Source organism: Rhipicephalus microplus, unplaced genomic scaffold (assembly GCF_043290135.1).
Source record: "Rhipicephalus microplus isolate Deutch F79 unplaced genomic scaffold, USDA_Rmic scaffold_25, whole genome shotgun sequence".
NCBI lineage: Eukaryota > Metazoa > Arthropoda > Arachnida > Ixodida > Ixodidae > Rhipicephalus > Rhipicephalus microplus.
The window spans coordinates 7,585,343-7,600,328 of record NW_027464598.1 but is presented as its reverse complement, the minus strand read 5'-3'; the positions used below and the strand labels follow the sequence as shown (position 1 = coordinate 7,600,328).

Sequence of the window (14,986 nt, the reverse complement as noted above, 5' to 3'; positions counted from 1 at the left end):
CCCGGTTTCCACGACAAAAAAAAAAAAAACACTAAGACATTGGTTGCAACGCGCACCCTTTTTTCTCGTTGGCCCGCTTGATCACACCACTCGCGAAAACGACTCTTTTTGAGAGCGTCTTCCGTTTAAATACGAAGTACGGGGAAGCTTATGCCTATCTGACGTGCAACAGAGCATTGCTGTCACTCTAGTTTTACCGTGGCCCGATGTCAGTACACAAACTTGCTTCGCCCCCTTCTCCTAAACGGTTGTGGTGCCAGGCATGTCGAAGTAAAGAGGCGTGTGATCGGCATTCCCGATTTGCCCAAGCAGGTAGCCGTTGTTGTGCCGCAAGTTTAGGAGGAACCTCTGAAGACTCTGAAGCTTTTCTTCGTACTCCTCCGGCAACTTCCGGCATATGCCCGTTCGCCTTCGGAGGGAAAAGCCTTTTCTCTTCATAAAGTTCGTTAGCCAGCACCTGCTCGCTTTAAAATGGCTCTGCATTAGCCCTTTTTCTAAGGTTAACTGCATAGCCTACACTTGGAGCAGTTCTGTCGTCACGGGCCGCTGTGCCGCTCACTGCTTAATCACATACTCGCCGAGCAGCTCTTCAATTTGTGAAAACCGACCCTGCTGTGGTCCACTGAAGCCTTTGCGTGAATCTTTGCTGTCGACAATATTCTGCTTTTGTTTCCGCCAGTCCCGCACGCACGTTTCGGAAACTCCGAATGACCGCGATGCGGCCCGATTTCTGTCCGTTCCGGCACACGCGACAACTTTTCTTTTAGAAGCAGCATTGTGGTGCACTCGTCGAGTTTTTGGAGTCGGCCCTACCATGCCGTCAATGCTAATGTACTACAAGATGACGAACTCCTCAGCACACGTATGAAGTGCCGCGCATGGGAAACACATAGGCAGGAATGACCGACGCGCCATGCCGACGCACGTAGGGGGCGGCCATTTGTAAGTGGCGATGGCAATAGAATGACCATATTCATATTTTTTTTCGTACTCGATTCTAACGCACATGCGATTTATGAACTCTCTTAACCGGAAAAAAGGTGCGTGTTAGATTCAAGTAATTACGGTAACTTTCATTATTTTGAACTTCTTTTAATTTGAACAAATTTTCTGGCCTCTGAGTACGAATTATTCATATTCGACTGTAGTACAGTGGCTCATGAGATAACCTGACTAGTTTGTTTCCCGAAACACAGTATCTTAAAGCAGTACTAAATTTCTGCATGTTACATAGGCATATTAAAAATCAAGAAATATACACCAAAGCCGCAGCCACAGCTTTACTCTGCACAGCTGCCTCTGCTGCCTCCACTTCTCCAATTGTACCAGCAGGCAGCCGGGGAAGGTCAGAGGGGCACTGTGCTGGCTGGGCGTGCTGAGGCACGGACAAGAGCCGTAACTCGTGCTTCAGCTGTCGCACCTCCTGCAGAACCTCTCTTTGTTGCTGTCGGATGCCAAGTTGGATCCGCAGGGTCCGTAGCAATAGAGCTGAAACATACAAGAGTACATACCATATTTACTCGCACAATTAGCATCCTCACATAATTTGCTCACCAGTATAATTAGCCAGCCTGCTTTACTACAGGAAACTTTTTGCTCGCATACTTTGCCCTCCCCAACCAGCCCGAGCCACCTTGCCAGCACACACACAGACACATTTGACTTCATGATGCTCTGGTCAGGCACATCTCTTGTCGAGCAGGCGAGTGCAGTCTTACACAAAATGGACTGAGTGCAAGGTCCCTTCTTCCATGAACTTTTATGCTTTCCCTAGAATATCGAACTTGAAAACCGAAACCTGTTTATGTGTAGTCCGAAATGCCTAAAGGTTTGCCTCCTATCTTCCCACCTCTTCCACGGCAAGAATGTATTCCCGAGACACAGCACAGATGTTGAACGCGTGCAAGGACCTGTCACATCAACTAGATGAGACAGGTTTTCGCACTCATTTTTTTTCCGGTTTCGCCATCTGGCCATTGCATTTTTACCGTTCCTTGTGATAGGCTACAATAATTATATACGAGGCAGATTGCTGTTATAAAGCTTACCGAAGAAAACTGAAACCGTGCTACCGCTAAGCACATCACCGTGGAGTTCTTCGACATGCAATATTCAGTATGGGAGCCAGCAGAAGAGTGCGTTGAATAAGACTTAGCATACAAGCTTGGGTGTGTTAGTTAGATATCGGAGGGAACACAACGCAATAGAAGACTGGGACAAGGAATGGACACACACACACATGAAGGGCGACACACACAGCACTGTGTTGGCATCGCGCTTCCTTGTCGGCATCTTACTTTACGTTGGGTTCCCGACAATTATTGGAGAGTACTTATGTTCTCTGGTATAACCCTGTCGTGGGAACTGGTTTTTGTGAGCACTGTTCGGAAGAACTTCAAGAAAATGGGGGCATTTGAACAGGCTTAGCAAACAAATGACAATCCGCTTTGAGACAGCTGTGACAGCGCCTGCAACATATATTTCCAGTTGAGCTTTTAGGCCAGCGATTCCTACTAGCTTCGCACATGACCGGATTGACACAAAAAGTACACATAATACGCGAGTATATACCGCATTTGACTTTGTAGCTTTGATGAACCAGGCAGATACACAAATTTATCCAAAACTCCATTGATTCTGTTGCAAAATTATTCAACAAACAAATTGCGATGTTATCCATGTTACTATACGATTGTGGCACTTTACCATTGCAGCTTTCCAGGAGGCACACATAGTGCAGCGTTAGTTCCCCACTCGCAGTTAATTGTATGCAGTAGGTTGCTCACAGCAACTGACTGCATGCAATGGTGAACATCTTGCATGCTTGCACCGCTGTTTCAGCATGCTGGATGCTTCCCATACGGCTATGAATTGATGTTCACAAAATTGGGAAGATGAAGAAAGACTACACAGTGCCCTCTGGCCACCCTATACTTCAAACCTCCAGCCAACAAACAAACAAAAGAAACAGAAGTATGCAAATGAATATTATTCCTAATGCAGCTGGAATGGAGTGTAGTTTTCACCAATTCGGTGTGTTAAGTCAATATGGAGTGAGTTAACTCCATAAAGTAGCTTTTCTCATAACAGTGTTCACTCTATTGTAACACAAGGAGTGACTTCATAGCATCTAGAAGGAAAAATAGAATCTTCAGTATTTGATAGAAATGTGAGGCTCTAGCCTAAAACAACAATAATCTGGAAAAAGAACTCATTACATTCGAAAAAAAAAAGGTAGCACAGTTGATCCCCTTTACAAGAGACACTGATGTAACAGACAAACGGGGATAAGAGGCACCAGTGTGCAGGCTGACATTTCGCCCATCATGCATCAGGCACTTCGTAGATGCGTCTGTGCAGCCGGGAGCCCTGCAGTCAAGCATGCTGAGCAAGACTGTTGACCACTGTACAATGACACATTGCCACAAAATTTTAAAACTTCATTTTACAGACTTCTGCAAAAGCTTCTTACACTCTTGCATAATTTTTGCACAAGCTTCTCTCATTCTTGCGTGATTTTCGTCAGAACATATAAGTGTTGGAAGTTGTATGTCCCCAAAAACTTGCACAATACAAATAGCATACATTAAAGTCCATCACTTAATACGTGCATAGTGTACAATGAAAGGAAACTCACGCATGGTTTGCTCCGAGCCTTCCCCGTGCGGTGCCTCCTTGAGCCTTGGAGAGCACTGTACAGCTAGAGCAAAGTAGCATCAATCCAGTGTTAATGGCAGGTTAACAAGACAACAAAACTAACCCCCATATTCATAAACGCTCCTCGACTCGACTTTCACCCTTCACTTGACAGAGTTGAGCACTGTGCCGCTGCTCGTTTGAAAGCGACACTGCGCTACTCGAGAATCACAGCAGATTATTGCTGACATGCAGCAATTTTCTCTGCTCAGAGACGGCGCTCCCATCAGCCATCTCAAGTGAAGGTGAAGCGTTGAGTGGAGGGACGTTCTAGAATACGGGGGTAAGATTGGTTGCAAGAACACTACAATAGACACACTTAACTTTTACACTTCATCTATATTGTACAGCTACACACATTCTGCATCCTTATAATGCAACATATACATACAGGCTTATAAAGTAAACACTGTAGGCTGCTCAAATAACACCTACACAAAACAATTACCCAAAAGTGGCCATGCGCAAAGTACTTTTATTTGAAACTCACAAAACTTTTGCGGTGATGGAGAATAAATAAGACAGGTTACGCTTGGAGGCACATGAGACCTTCGCAGCTTTCATAAAGTACAAAAACAATATGGTATGTGTGTGTGTATGTACGCATGAAGCTTCAGCCTTTACATACGGTTTCTTGAAAGAAATCGACTATGAATTTTATGGCACCTGTGTCCTTCAGCGCAATTGAAAGCCTGCTGATCAGTGTGTGCAATTGTGGAATAGTTACATGGAAAATGGCGTGAAACACCTAAAATCAAATTTTTCTAGCTAGGAAATATGCAGCTGTGTATACACAACACATGCTGCAAACACTGGGAGGTGACCACAAGAGTGATATGAGTGTAAGCGGCAGTATTCCGCATTCATGCACCCCGCCATTTTCAACTGTTGCCCAAAAGCAGCACCACTTCAGCGTGCTACTTTTTTTTTTACATCATAAACAGCACGGAATACAGCGAGGATGAAAACAACATATGCAATTAAATTTTGAGCACTATTTATGGTGCGCATGATTGATTGATTGATATGTGGGGTTTAACGTCCCAAAACCACTATATGATTATGATAGACGCCGTAGTGGAGGGCTCCGGAAATTTAGACCACCTGGGGTTCTTCAACGTGCACCTAAATCTGAGCACACGGGCCTACAACATTCCCGCCTCCTTCGGAAATGCAGCCGCCGCAGCCGGGATTCGAACCCGCGCCCTGCGGGTCAGCAGCCGAGTACTTTAGCCACTATACCACCGCGGCGGGGATGGTGCGCATGAAAAAAAAAAGGCCTTTGTACAACGACGAATTCATAATTTGCCTTCACGGACCTTCTGTTAGGCTGCACCACATACAGATTTTTTGTGGCTTTCAAAAGAGATTTTCAAAAGAGATTTGAAAAAAAATAATAAGCGTGTTTACTCTCGTCATGAGCGCACTCACTAAGTCACCCTCATTTCAGTCGCCAAAATTTTGAATTTTTTTTCTTCCACATATTAAACACACACCTTACGTTCATCCGCTGAAGTCCCACGGGCTCCCCCCCCCCCTTGCCGCCTTCGCTCGCTGCCACGTGCCATTTTATTTTTGTTTCTATTTGTTCACAAAACGTCCCCTGTCTTTTTTAATTATCTCTTGTAACATATGTGGCATTATCTTGTTCCCGAGGTGCCACAGGTGCTCTGCTATGTAGATGCACCATTAAACTAGTATTTTTGATCAACTGTGCATTTCTGATGTTTACCTTGCAAGTACGTAAAACTGGCATGCTTCTTGATCTACGATACACATGTGGCTTGTCTCACTTTGAAGGAAAAGTTAGCATACAATGGTGTAAATGCTTAGAATTTGAAATATTGAGGCAGCAGCACACCGGAGATGATCATATGGTAAAGAAACAAGTGCTGCCTTATTACTGGCAAGTTGTCACTTATATGTACAAATATATTTTGCGAGCTAAAATAAGTACAAAAGCACAGCGAGGCTATGATGTGGTTCAACCTGTGGATTCGCTTCATTTATCACGCCATATGATGAAGCTTCCTTTGGTAAAACTGCTCAGATAAGAAAAAAAGTTTGCTGTCCAATACAGCAACTATACAAAGTGTGCACGTGCATCTCGTAGCGCCTTTTCGTCACTTCCGAAATGCGCCACCAACATGCCCGGGCACCAACCGAATCTATCGCCTACAACTGCCATGTTGTCTCCTCGTGCTTGCACCCGTTTAGTTTTGCCTCACGATGCAAGTTTGAGAAATTATGAGCTGCTAGTGAGGCAAGTTGATTTAGTAGTCCACGCAGAGGGAGCAGAGCTTAGGGTGTTTATTCGCTGAAAGTTATAACCTAAAATTGAGAACGCACATTCTGATTTTCCTAAAAGTACCAGCGTATTTGGCTGGTGCAGATTAACAAAAGCTACTTGAATAACTTTGCAATATTTGCATCTTCAGGTGCAACTTCATTACGGGTAAGTGCCGTAGCCAAGTATTTACCTGCAAACAGATATAGCTTACCAAGATACTGTACATACAAACTTGTCCGCAGTTAAAATCATGATGGCGAGGAAGGCGGTTAAAATTGTGATGGCGATCGCGGAGATTTGGAATTGCATTGAAACAAACTATAAAGAATGGGAAACAATATTAGTTCACTTTGAAGTATAGCCGATCGGTTCAAGTTGGGCGTCAGGATTTTTCTTAATTAGTCAATTAATTCTATACACGGTCTCTATCATGTTCAGTGACTCCACTGTACATTAGCGTACAACAAAAGCAAAATACAAAGTGAAAAGTGTGTTAAAGCATACGCGAAAAATAAAGTGATGACTGGCATTACCGCGGCACACACCACGCAAAGTCACTATCTGCCTTGTATAATATTTTCCTCGACTATTTCCACAAATTGCAATCAAAGAGGCTCAAGCTCAACATCAGCACTGTTTAAAACACTTGGGGGGGGGGGGCATTGCTACTTTGGTGGCGTAGGCCGTGACAATATATTCATAATATTATATCTCTTGTAAACTTGCCTAGCTCTGCACGACTAGTTTTCGATGGGAGCAGCTGCGCTTCACACATCCACTCTTAAAATTGCGGCTCGAGAGATTTTGAGCTTTCACTTGTTTTTGGGCCAGGCAATTTGTAGTCAAAGCAAGATAATAGGCCCTCATAGGTTGTGGCGGGCAGCCGGTGTACGCCGTGGCTGGTGTATGTGTCGCACATCTTGATTATCTGGTCTTGTATCGAGTGAACGAGCGAGGCCTTCCTAATCCAATGAGCTCGTTAAAGTAAGACAACAAAAAACCACAATGCTTCCACATCGTTCACAGCAACAGATGACGAGCCCCCAACAAACCGCACTGCAGCACGTGAACTGCCGTAGGTACCCAGGGAGTTACCCGGGCATGGCGGGAGAGGGCGACAACGGCAGAAGTGACATCACAAGAACACTATGTATAAAGGGGACATTTAAAGACTTTTTTCCCATTTTTAAACTTCGTGCACTGTTCTGTCACAATTTATAGCTCAGAATAGTTGTATTTTGAAAAGGGCACTAATTCATAAGCCCAATGGTTCAAGGATGGGTGCATTTAGGGGGCCCATTCTACGTTTTACTTATGCCCTTCAAGAACTTGCTTGCAGGGCCAAAGTCGTGTTTCAGAAAGAACACGCTAGTGCGTGGCCAGCAGTCCGTCAAGCATTAGTGCTGGTGAGATTTGGAAATGCAGCGCATGAGCATCCTCATCTGCTACTTCTCTGCTCATGCTCTCGGGGCTTACTTGCAAGGCACGGTCCTTCGCACTTTTCATTTTCACACTGTAAATAAACTGATACCAACTCTGCCTTCCATTATTTAATAAACCAATATTTCATGGTCACAAGGACGAGCTTAAAATGTGTGCTACATCAGACCTGAACAGCATTTTGAGTCATCGAAACTTGCTAGTTGCAGCGAGCATTATGCGAAAAATATGATGTGCTTTACGGTGACAACTTGCAAAACACTGCAGCAACGATTAAAATCATGCATTTTTTGTGCTCGCAGGAAATCCATGAAGAAGGAGGCACTGGGCTAGATAAATTGCGCAGCTAAAATACGGATGCGCTTTCCGATGCTGTCATGCGTACAGGCGGAGAAATTGCAGACAAAACTGGGCGCACCCCGATTCTATGCGCATGCGTCCCATTCACAAGCCTCACTGCCAGTTAGCACCACATGGCTCACTGTCCATGAGCTCGCTTGTTTCCTGTAACAGTGGACCATACGGTACACCTATTTAAAAACTAGGATAGAATGTATATAATGCAGCATCTGATGAAGCCATGACGATGTGTTGCTGATGAAATCTGCAACTCTAGTTAGTACCCTTATTGTTAACCAGCCGACCGACTAGCAAAAAGATTTGCGACCGAAATGATGGCATCTACACCTGCCCTTAAAGGGACACTGAACAAAGTTTTTGCCGCCGAGATTTTCAGCCAAAGCAAAAGATTGGGCCATGAAATTCATAGAGAATAATAATTTCAAGCAGAAACTACGAAAAAATACTGAATTTAATGAGCCTTTCACAAAATGCCGCGTCTAGCTCTTAGACACGGCGTTTTCTAAAAGGTCGCGACATTTAATTTTCAAGTTTTTTTTGTTATTCAAGACAAATCTACGGTGCATTGTTCACAGAAAACAAAATTGTCTCGGTAAGATTTCTTTGCGAGCAGCTTACTAATTTTAGGGCAGGCGCGTTGATTCGTGAACTGAAGGATGCAAGTGATCGATCTTGCCTGCTAGTGGCTAGGCGACAAAGGCTTTACCTCATGTCCTGGTGTAGCTAAGTCACGCAAATGGAGCAGAAAATGTGCATTATCATTTATTTCACCTAAATATCACACGTATGTGACTTATTGCCGGTGACAGGTGATCAGGATGAACTCGACAAGTTGCAAATCTGAACAAGAATTCACTCGAATGAAAAACCAACTTATACTCACGTGCACGGTGAAGTCGAACACGTCGTCCGTCAATGTTGTCGCTGATGCCCGAAGGAAAAGAGAAGAGGACAAGCGACGGGGTCGTCTCTTTCTATAAAGTCGGCGGAAGTGCCAGAACGGCCAACACAAAAGGCATCGGGTTGACATTCCTCCATCTGGGCATCAGTCGCTCCACCCGGGCATGCAGCTGCTACTGGTTCTACTACTATCCTCTTCCCGACATTGCAGTGTTGCTGCCATACTCGCGAACCTTTTTAAATTAAAGCACGCAATCATGTATTATCGTGCGCCATACTAAACTTAAAAACAGTGCGCCGGTACATGAGATCACGAAGCGCGGTCCACGCCATCACAAGAGCAATTAGAGAAATGAAACAAAGAAAACAAAAATGTATAAAATATTTTGTCTCAATACGATCCGCAATCCAGTTTCCTGCAGGCAGTGGCTTTTGGCTCTGTATGAACGGCCAAGCCAGTGCCAAGCCAAGCTTGCGTCCCTGATCAGCTGTTTGTTTCCATCGAGAATTCAACAGTGAACTGGCAATTTGTTTAGATGATATTGCTAAAGGGCTTGAAATTGAATATTTCTCTACGTACTACTGCTGTACTTCTCCTCTCTGTTTCCTGATCACAGTGATGAGATTGAGGAGGTTACATTTTAGAAAACAGCAAGTGCAACTCAAGCATTGCTAGTATCGCTGTTTCGGTAATAAAATTTTACAAAGATTTTGCCCCGCGACCTGCTTGCCGTGTTCGAGCACCCAGTAGAAATTTACGGTGCCGCGTTTGAAAGAGTTGAATAAAATTGCAATATTACGAAAGGAAGGCTCTGAAGCAACATCGCATTTTATCAGGCCTACACCTCCCACACCTAGACGAGTAAAACTCGTCGATATTATCTTGCAAAGCTGTGTATAATACTTAAAACACATTCTTTAGCCCACGATGAATTGTTCTCTCGTGTGGATTCTCCATTTGGTACTGTCATGTTAACTTACAAAGGCAACTTTCCATATTTAGTCTCTTTAGATGTTGCAAAAGCTTGACACGTGGTGTGTATGCCATACTGATAATTCTCCTCGTAACCTGGGTCCGCCTCTTTAAACAGCGTCGCATTTTATTGTTCGCAATTGTGTTTGTTTTATACTGTAAGCCAGCTGTGTGATTTCATCAATATTCACGAGTGTTCCCTGACTATACAAACACGTGCGTCTTATTTGGTGCGGTGCACGTTTGTATGTAGCAAAAAATGTCATTTCGTCAGCGTGTGTCTGCATACACTTGCATGCCCTGCAGTACGTGTACATAATTAATGCAGTAAGGACTGCAATGCATAGCCTTGCATGGGACATATATTCTATGCACCCTCAGAGAAATGTTGTTTGTTATGAGCCTACTGTTTATCATTACATTTTTTTTTGTTAAAGTTTCATCTCGATATAAAGCAGCTGTATACAGGCACGAGCTTCAGCAGCTTCCTCGCTGTTCCATTTTAAATAAGAACACCAAGCCTACCCGAATCAATGATCTGTTTGCTATCATTACTGTTGTGTTCTACGATGTACACAAGGACAGTAGTATACAAAAAATAGGGAGGGAATTGAATGCCCTGCCTGCATGGCTGCGCCGTTTCACAAGATCAGGCGCTGCGCTGTGAAGCTTCCTACCGGCCTGCAGAAATTCAAGGGAGCGTACGATAGCGTGGTTCAAGAGGACTAGTGGGGAATACTAGACACACTGGGTGTAAAAGATGGATTCACTAATCGTTTAAAGAAAATCTGTAAAACTAACAAGGTAGTTAAAAAGTGGGAAAAACAGATATCCAAGCCCACAGTGGTGAAACGTGGACTTAGGCAGGCGTGCCCACTGTCACCCTTCTTATTCATGATGTACCTACAAGGATTAGAGGCCAAATTAGAGGCAAGGGGACTTGGCTTCAACCTCTCTTTAGTCAAACAAGGAAAACTCATTGGTCAGGCACTACCAGCATTAATCTACGCAGATGATATAGTGCTAATGGCCGACAACAAGGAAGATTTGCAGAGGTTGATGGACATCTGCGGTAATGAGGGAGATAGGTTAGATTTTAGATTCAGTTAGGAAAAATCAGTAGTCATGATTTTTAATGATAACAAAGATAGTGAGCTTAGAATACAGGAGGTCACGCTAGAGATAACAGATAAATACAAATATCTTGGCGTATGGATAAGCAATGGGACCGAGTACCTGAGGGAACACAAAATATACGTGACGACTAAAGGTAACAGGAATGCAGCAGTGATGAAAAATAGGGCACTGTAGAATTACAATAGGTATGACGTTGTGAGAGGAATATGAAAAGGGGTTATGGTTCCTGGGCTGACGTTCGGCAATGCGGTCTTGTGCATGAGATCAGAATTTCAAGCAAGATTAGAAATTAAGCAACGTGGAATAGGTAGGCTTGCTTTAGGGACTGGTAAATACTTAGAAAACAGCAGGTGGCCAAACCAGAAAGAACTATCGGTTAAAAAGGAACTGCAGGAAACGGAGACTGACATGTGGAGAATTGGCATGATTAAGAAGTCCGCACTAGAGATCTATCGAACTTTTAAGCAGGAAATTGCCAAAGAAAGAATCTATGATAATACTCAGGGTAGTTCTCTACTGTTTGAGGCCAGGACGGGGGTATTGCGAACCAAGACATATCGGGCCAAATATGAAGAGGTAGACACAATATGCAGTGCGTGCGAAGAGAAAGAAAAAACTGCCGAACACTTGACAATGCTCTGTAAAGGGCTTCACTTTATAGTTCAAGATGATGGCGCAGATTATTTCAAAGCACTGGTGTTTAGGGACAGGGAGGGCAAAATAGACTTTAAGAGGGTAGACTTAACTAGAAGGAGGTTATCTGATTGGTGGCTAAAGTCAAGGCACGATTGAAAATTAAACCCTTCACTTCAAAGTACCCGTCCAACTTTACCCTTTGAAAGGGGAAAAAAAATCTAGTGGTTAGTTCACTAAGCATTACGGCTAGGTGACGTTAGCCGCCGCCCGATCTAAAGGGTACAGCCACATCCATCCATCTATCCAGCCAAGAATATGCTCTCTGGCTTGTTGCTCCAGGCCTAATCAGGTAGATTTTCTGGCCTCACCGTTGAATTGTTTGCTCGGGTTCTGGCTTGCAAACATTGCGGTTTTGGGCTTCGTATCATCTTGTTCCGTCATCATGTCCTCCAAGTGGAGGACATGTCGCAGTGTGAGGAGGGAGTACGACAAGGCGCTGATAGAATGAGCTGTCAGTCTTACCAGGCAGGCGGTTGAGAGCGCACCGAGGCAGCTGACGCACACCAGCACTATCCGCTTCCTGTATAATACAGGCTAGGGAATTATAGAAACACAGAGCAGAAATCAACTCTTGTGCCTCTCTCATGCACTCACAAGGCGGAACCTGCTTCGAACACTGAGGACCGAGCTAAGCAACACCATGCGTGACGATAAATCATGGTCTCCTATTGCAGTAATGGTTGAGGCACGCATGCAACTTAAACCATTGTCACGCAAGATGAATTCACAACACCATCGAAGTGAACCCAAGGCACGTGCTGATTATTATGTACGGTACTAGCACTAAATTCATGCAGACGTTTAGTTGGCGCTGCAGTAGGCCTAGTTGAAGGAATGGCCACAGCTACTGCTGTGATGGAGAATGGGCTCATTAACATCTTCATGTAGATTAAAACGGCTTATCCCGAAATGGCTGGGAGTGTCACGCTATCCCTAGCAGTGGCACATGCAGTTGCATATTTAACGATTACAGAAATGGCGTACCGATTTCCAAAGCACCTATATACTTCCGTCAAGGCATCGCACCAAACACTTTATCGCACATTTCGGGAAACATTCCTTTTTCTCCCAATCTGGTGGCTAGGCATGACTACGCCCAAGAATAAGCATGTTATTATGTATGTCGGAGGTATTTTCATCTGATCCCTGAAAAATTATTTCCCTAAACCCATGGAAAAAAAAGAAAATGGAATTCGCCCCTGTCATCACATTGCACCCCATCACAGGAGTGGGATCAGATTGGCCTGGCGCTCAATACTCCCTTACGCTTAATCAGAGCTCGGTCTGGCACCAGCTCCAGACAAAACCATTTATAATCTCCTGTCTGGCACATCTGTTTTACTCTGCTCTCTCTCAATCAGAGTGCACCATGTACCTGTGGTTCACCCCTGATGGATCTTTTTCACTGTTTGTGAATTGCACACAAAGCTCTTACTGGTAGATCCTATTCCCAATTCTTCACTATTCTCACGGGAGGCCACTCTTTGGGCAGCTTACATCACGACATGTGCGTGTCATGATGTCAGTGCCGTCTTTTTCAGAGTCAGCGCCGTCTTTTCTTTCTCTTTTGCTCCTTCCCTGTCCTGTGTTTCTGGTGTTGCGCTGCAAACAAGTGAAGATGTTAAAGAACACGAGATGTTCAAAATTTTCTTCTCATTAATATATCGTGGTTTTGGGAATTAAAACCCCAGATATATTGAAAGAAGATGCATGAAAAGGGAAGGATGATATTGGAAACTGGCAAAAAAGGAATGACAGACTTCTTAAGCTATGCTGCCATTGAGATTTTCAGCTGTTCACGCAATTCTCACACGTGGCTTTGATGCAGCTATGCACATATCACACAAGCATGCTGACTGTACAGTTAGTATAACTGCAACCTTCATGTACCCAGCCTTCATGTACCCTCTATGACATTTCAGAACATATGAGTCAGTGTTAGCATCAAGTTATGTTCTTCATGCTGGGGAACCAGTGTGATGAGTTACCATTTCTACAGAATGAAGCTTTGTCTACCTGGAACAAGCTGCAAGATATATAACTAAACGGCCCTTTTCAGGGCCAGTCAATCTCTGTCCGGCTTGGATGCACCAACTGATTCCCTTTATCATCAACCCTCAATAAAACTAGCAAATGTTTGTACATGTGCAAGCAGTGTCATTCAATATCTTAGGAAATGCTTGTGAAGCAATTTCAAGGAGAATCGTTTTTCTGATCTCATAGTGAGGCATTAGGAACACCTTAGTCACACCAAATGCCATTATTCAATGAGAGGAACAAGAGAAATATTTCACTGGGAACTATGAAGTAAACAAAAAAACAAATGTTTTCAGATACTGCGAGATCATTTCATAAAAAAGCTCAGAAGTTGCTATGTGTGGCCACATTTAATCTGTGCAAGCATCGTGTGGTTACAAAATTCTGTACCAAACATAGGTTCAGCTTTCTGGAATAGACCGCGCTGCACAAGCTAGCTCAGTGCATGCACTTCTGTACCCTGCCAGAGAATATTTTTACCACCAGTATGTTGTAACGTGAAGTGAAATGGTGATTGCATACTAGGGCGCGTCCTGCAGGACCCCAATAAAGTTGTTTCACTTGATCGGTTGGTGTGCTGTAAGCAGAACATTTCCAAGAAAAATCGTATAGTTTGGAGGAGGACTTAAGCAAGGAAAGGTGTAGATAAAACACTGGATTCACTGGCATTATCCTCACCAAGTATAACACTGTTTTTCTGGTGAAGCTTTGTGTCTGAACAGCGAGCAGGATAAGCTGGTAAAAACATGCAAAATGGGAAGTCTAGCGCAGCAATCTGTGCAGTACTGCTCATTTCATGGAGCATTAATTTCACAGGCTTTGCTCATTGTTAGCGTTAAGCCTATATTATGTCCACTGCAGGGTGGAAGCCCAATCAATGTTCCCTGTCCTGTATGAGCCAATTTCATATTATGGCTGATAATTTCTCGATCTCATTGGAACTAATCACCTGCCACCCTCTGCTACATTTCATGTGTCCTAATATAAATTAATTGACATTACTGACCTGTCATCCATCTTTTTTTCTCATTCCCAACTAATGCATTCATTTTTGATAAACCCTGCTTTCTTCCCATGTCTTAATAATATGCTAGCTTTTTTTTCATTTTTCTGAAACATTATCTTTGCTCAGAAGCTAGAAGTTATCAGAAAGAACATAACGACATTCTACCTCCTGAGCATATGGCATCATCAATACAAAAATGTAATAAAAGTGAGAAAACATCCTATCTATATAAGAGGCCCTAAAATACTGCAGGGGCAACAAATAAACTGGTATTTGTATAAAGGCAGTGACGAAAACTTTGACTACTGTCACTTATTCTGATTCTTGGGACATCTTTTTTAGTACATCATAACACATAATTACACATTTACACAATTTACACAGAGGAATTGCCACCACGTGCATTGAGGCCACCCTTCAGAAGTCATGTGAGCACAAGGATGAGGTAAGC

The 14,986-nt window shown here is 43.6% G+C and overlaps 1 protein-coding gene across 2 annotated transcripts; it reads right to left on the bottom strand.

Moving 5' to 3' along the window:
- Positions 1-957: 957 nt before the first annotated feature.
- On the bottom strand, positions 958-9,085 carry LOC142786557 (uncharacterized). 2 transcript variants are annotated; one of them, XM_075884266.1, is made up of 3 exons: positions 8,670-9,085; positions 3,638-3,700; positions 958-1,488 (listed from the first exon to the last, which is right to left on the bottom strand). In XM_075884266.1, the coding sequence occupies exons 2-3, from the start codon at positions 3,639-3,641 to the stop codon at positions 1,247-1,249; spliced, it is 246 nt and encodes an 81-aa protein (XP_075740381.1). In that variant the 5' UTR covers positions 3,642-3,700; positions 8,670-9,085; the 3' UTR covers positions 958-1,246. The 2 variants fall into 2 exon arrangements, with proteins under 2 accessions (XP_075740381.1, XP_075740380.1); XM_075884265.1 differs by having other exon boundaries at positions 3,638-3,692.
- Positions 9,086-14,986: the final 5,901 nt, after the last annotated feature.

Bases quoted from the DNA above. Each gene is read 5' to 3' on its own strand.
- LOC142786557 (XM_075884265.1), bottom strand. From the start codon at position 8,816: ATGTCAACCCGATGCCTTTTGTGTTGGCCGTTCTGGCACTTCCGCCGA. The intron at 3,693-8,669 runs GTGAGTATAAGT...CTAGCTGTACAG, and splicing joins TGTTCGACTTCACCGTGCAC to TGCTCTCCAAGGCTCAAGGA. The intron at 1,489-3,637 runs GTGAGTTTCCTT...TGTATGTTTCAG, and splicing joins AGGCTCGGAGCAAACCATGC to CTCTATTGCTACGGACCCTG.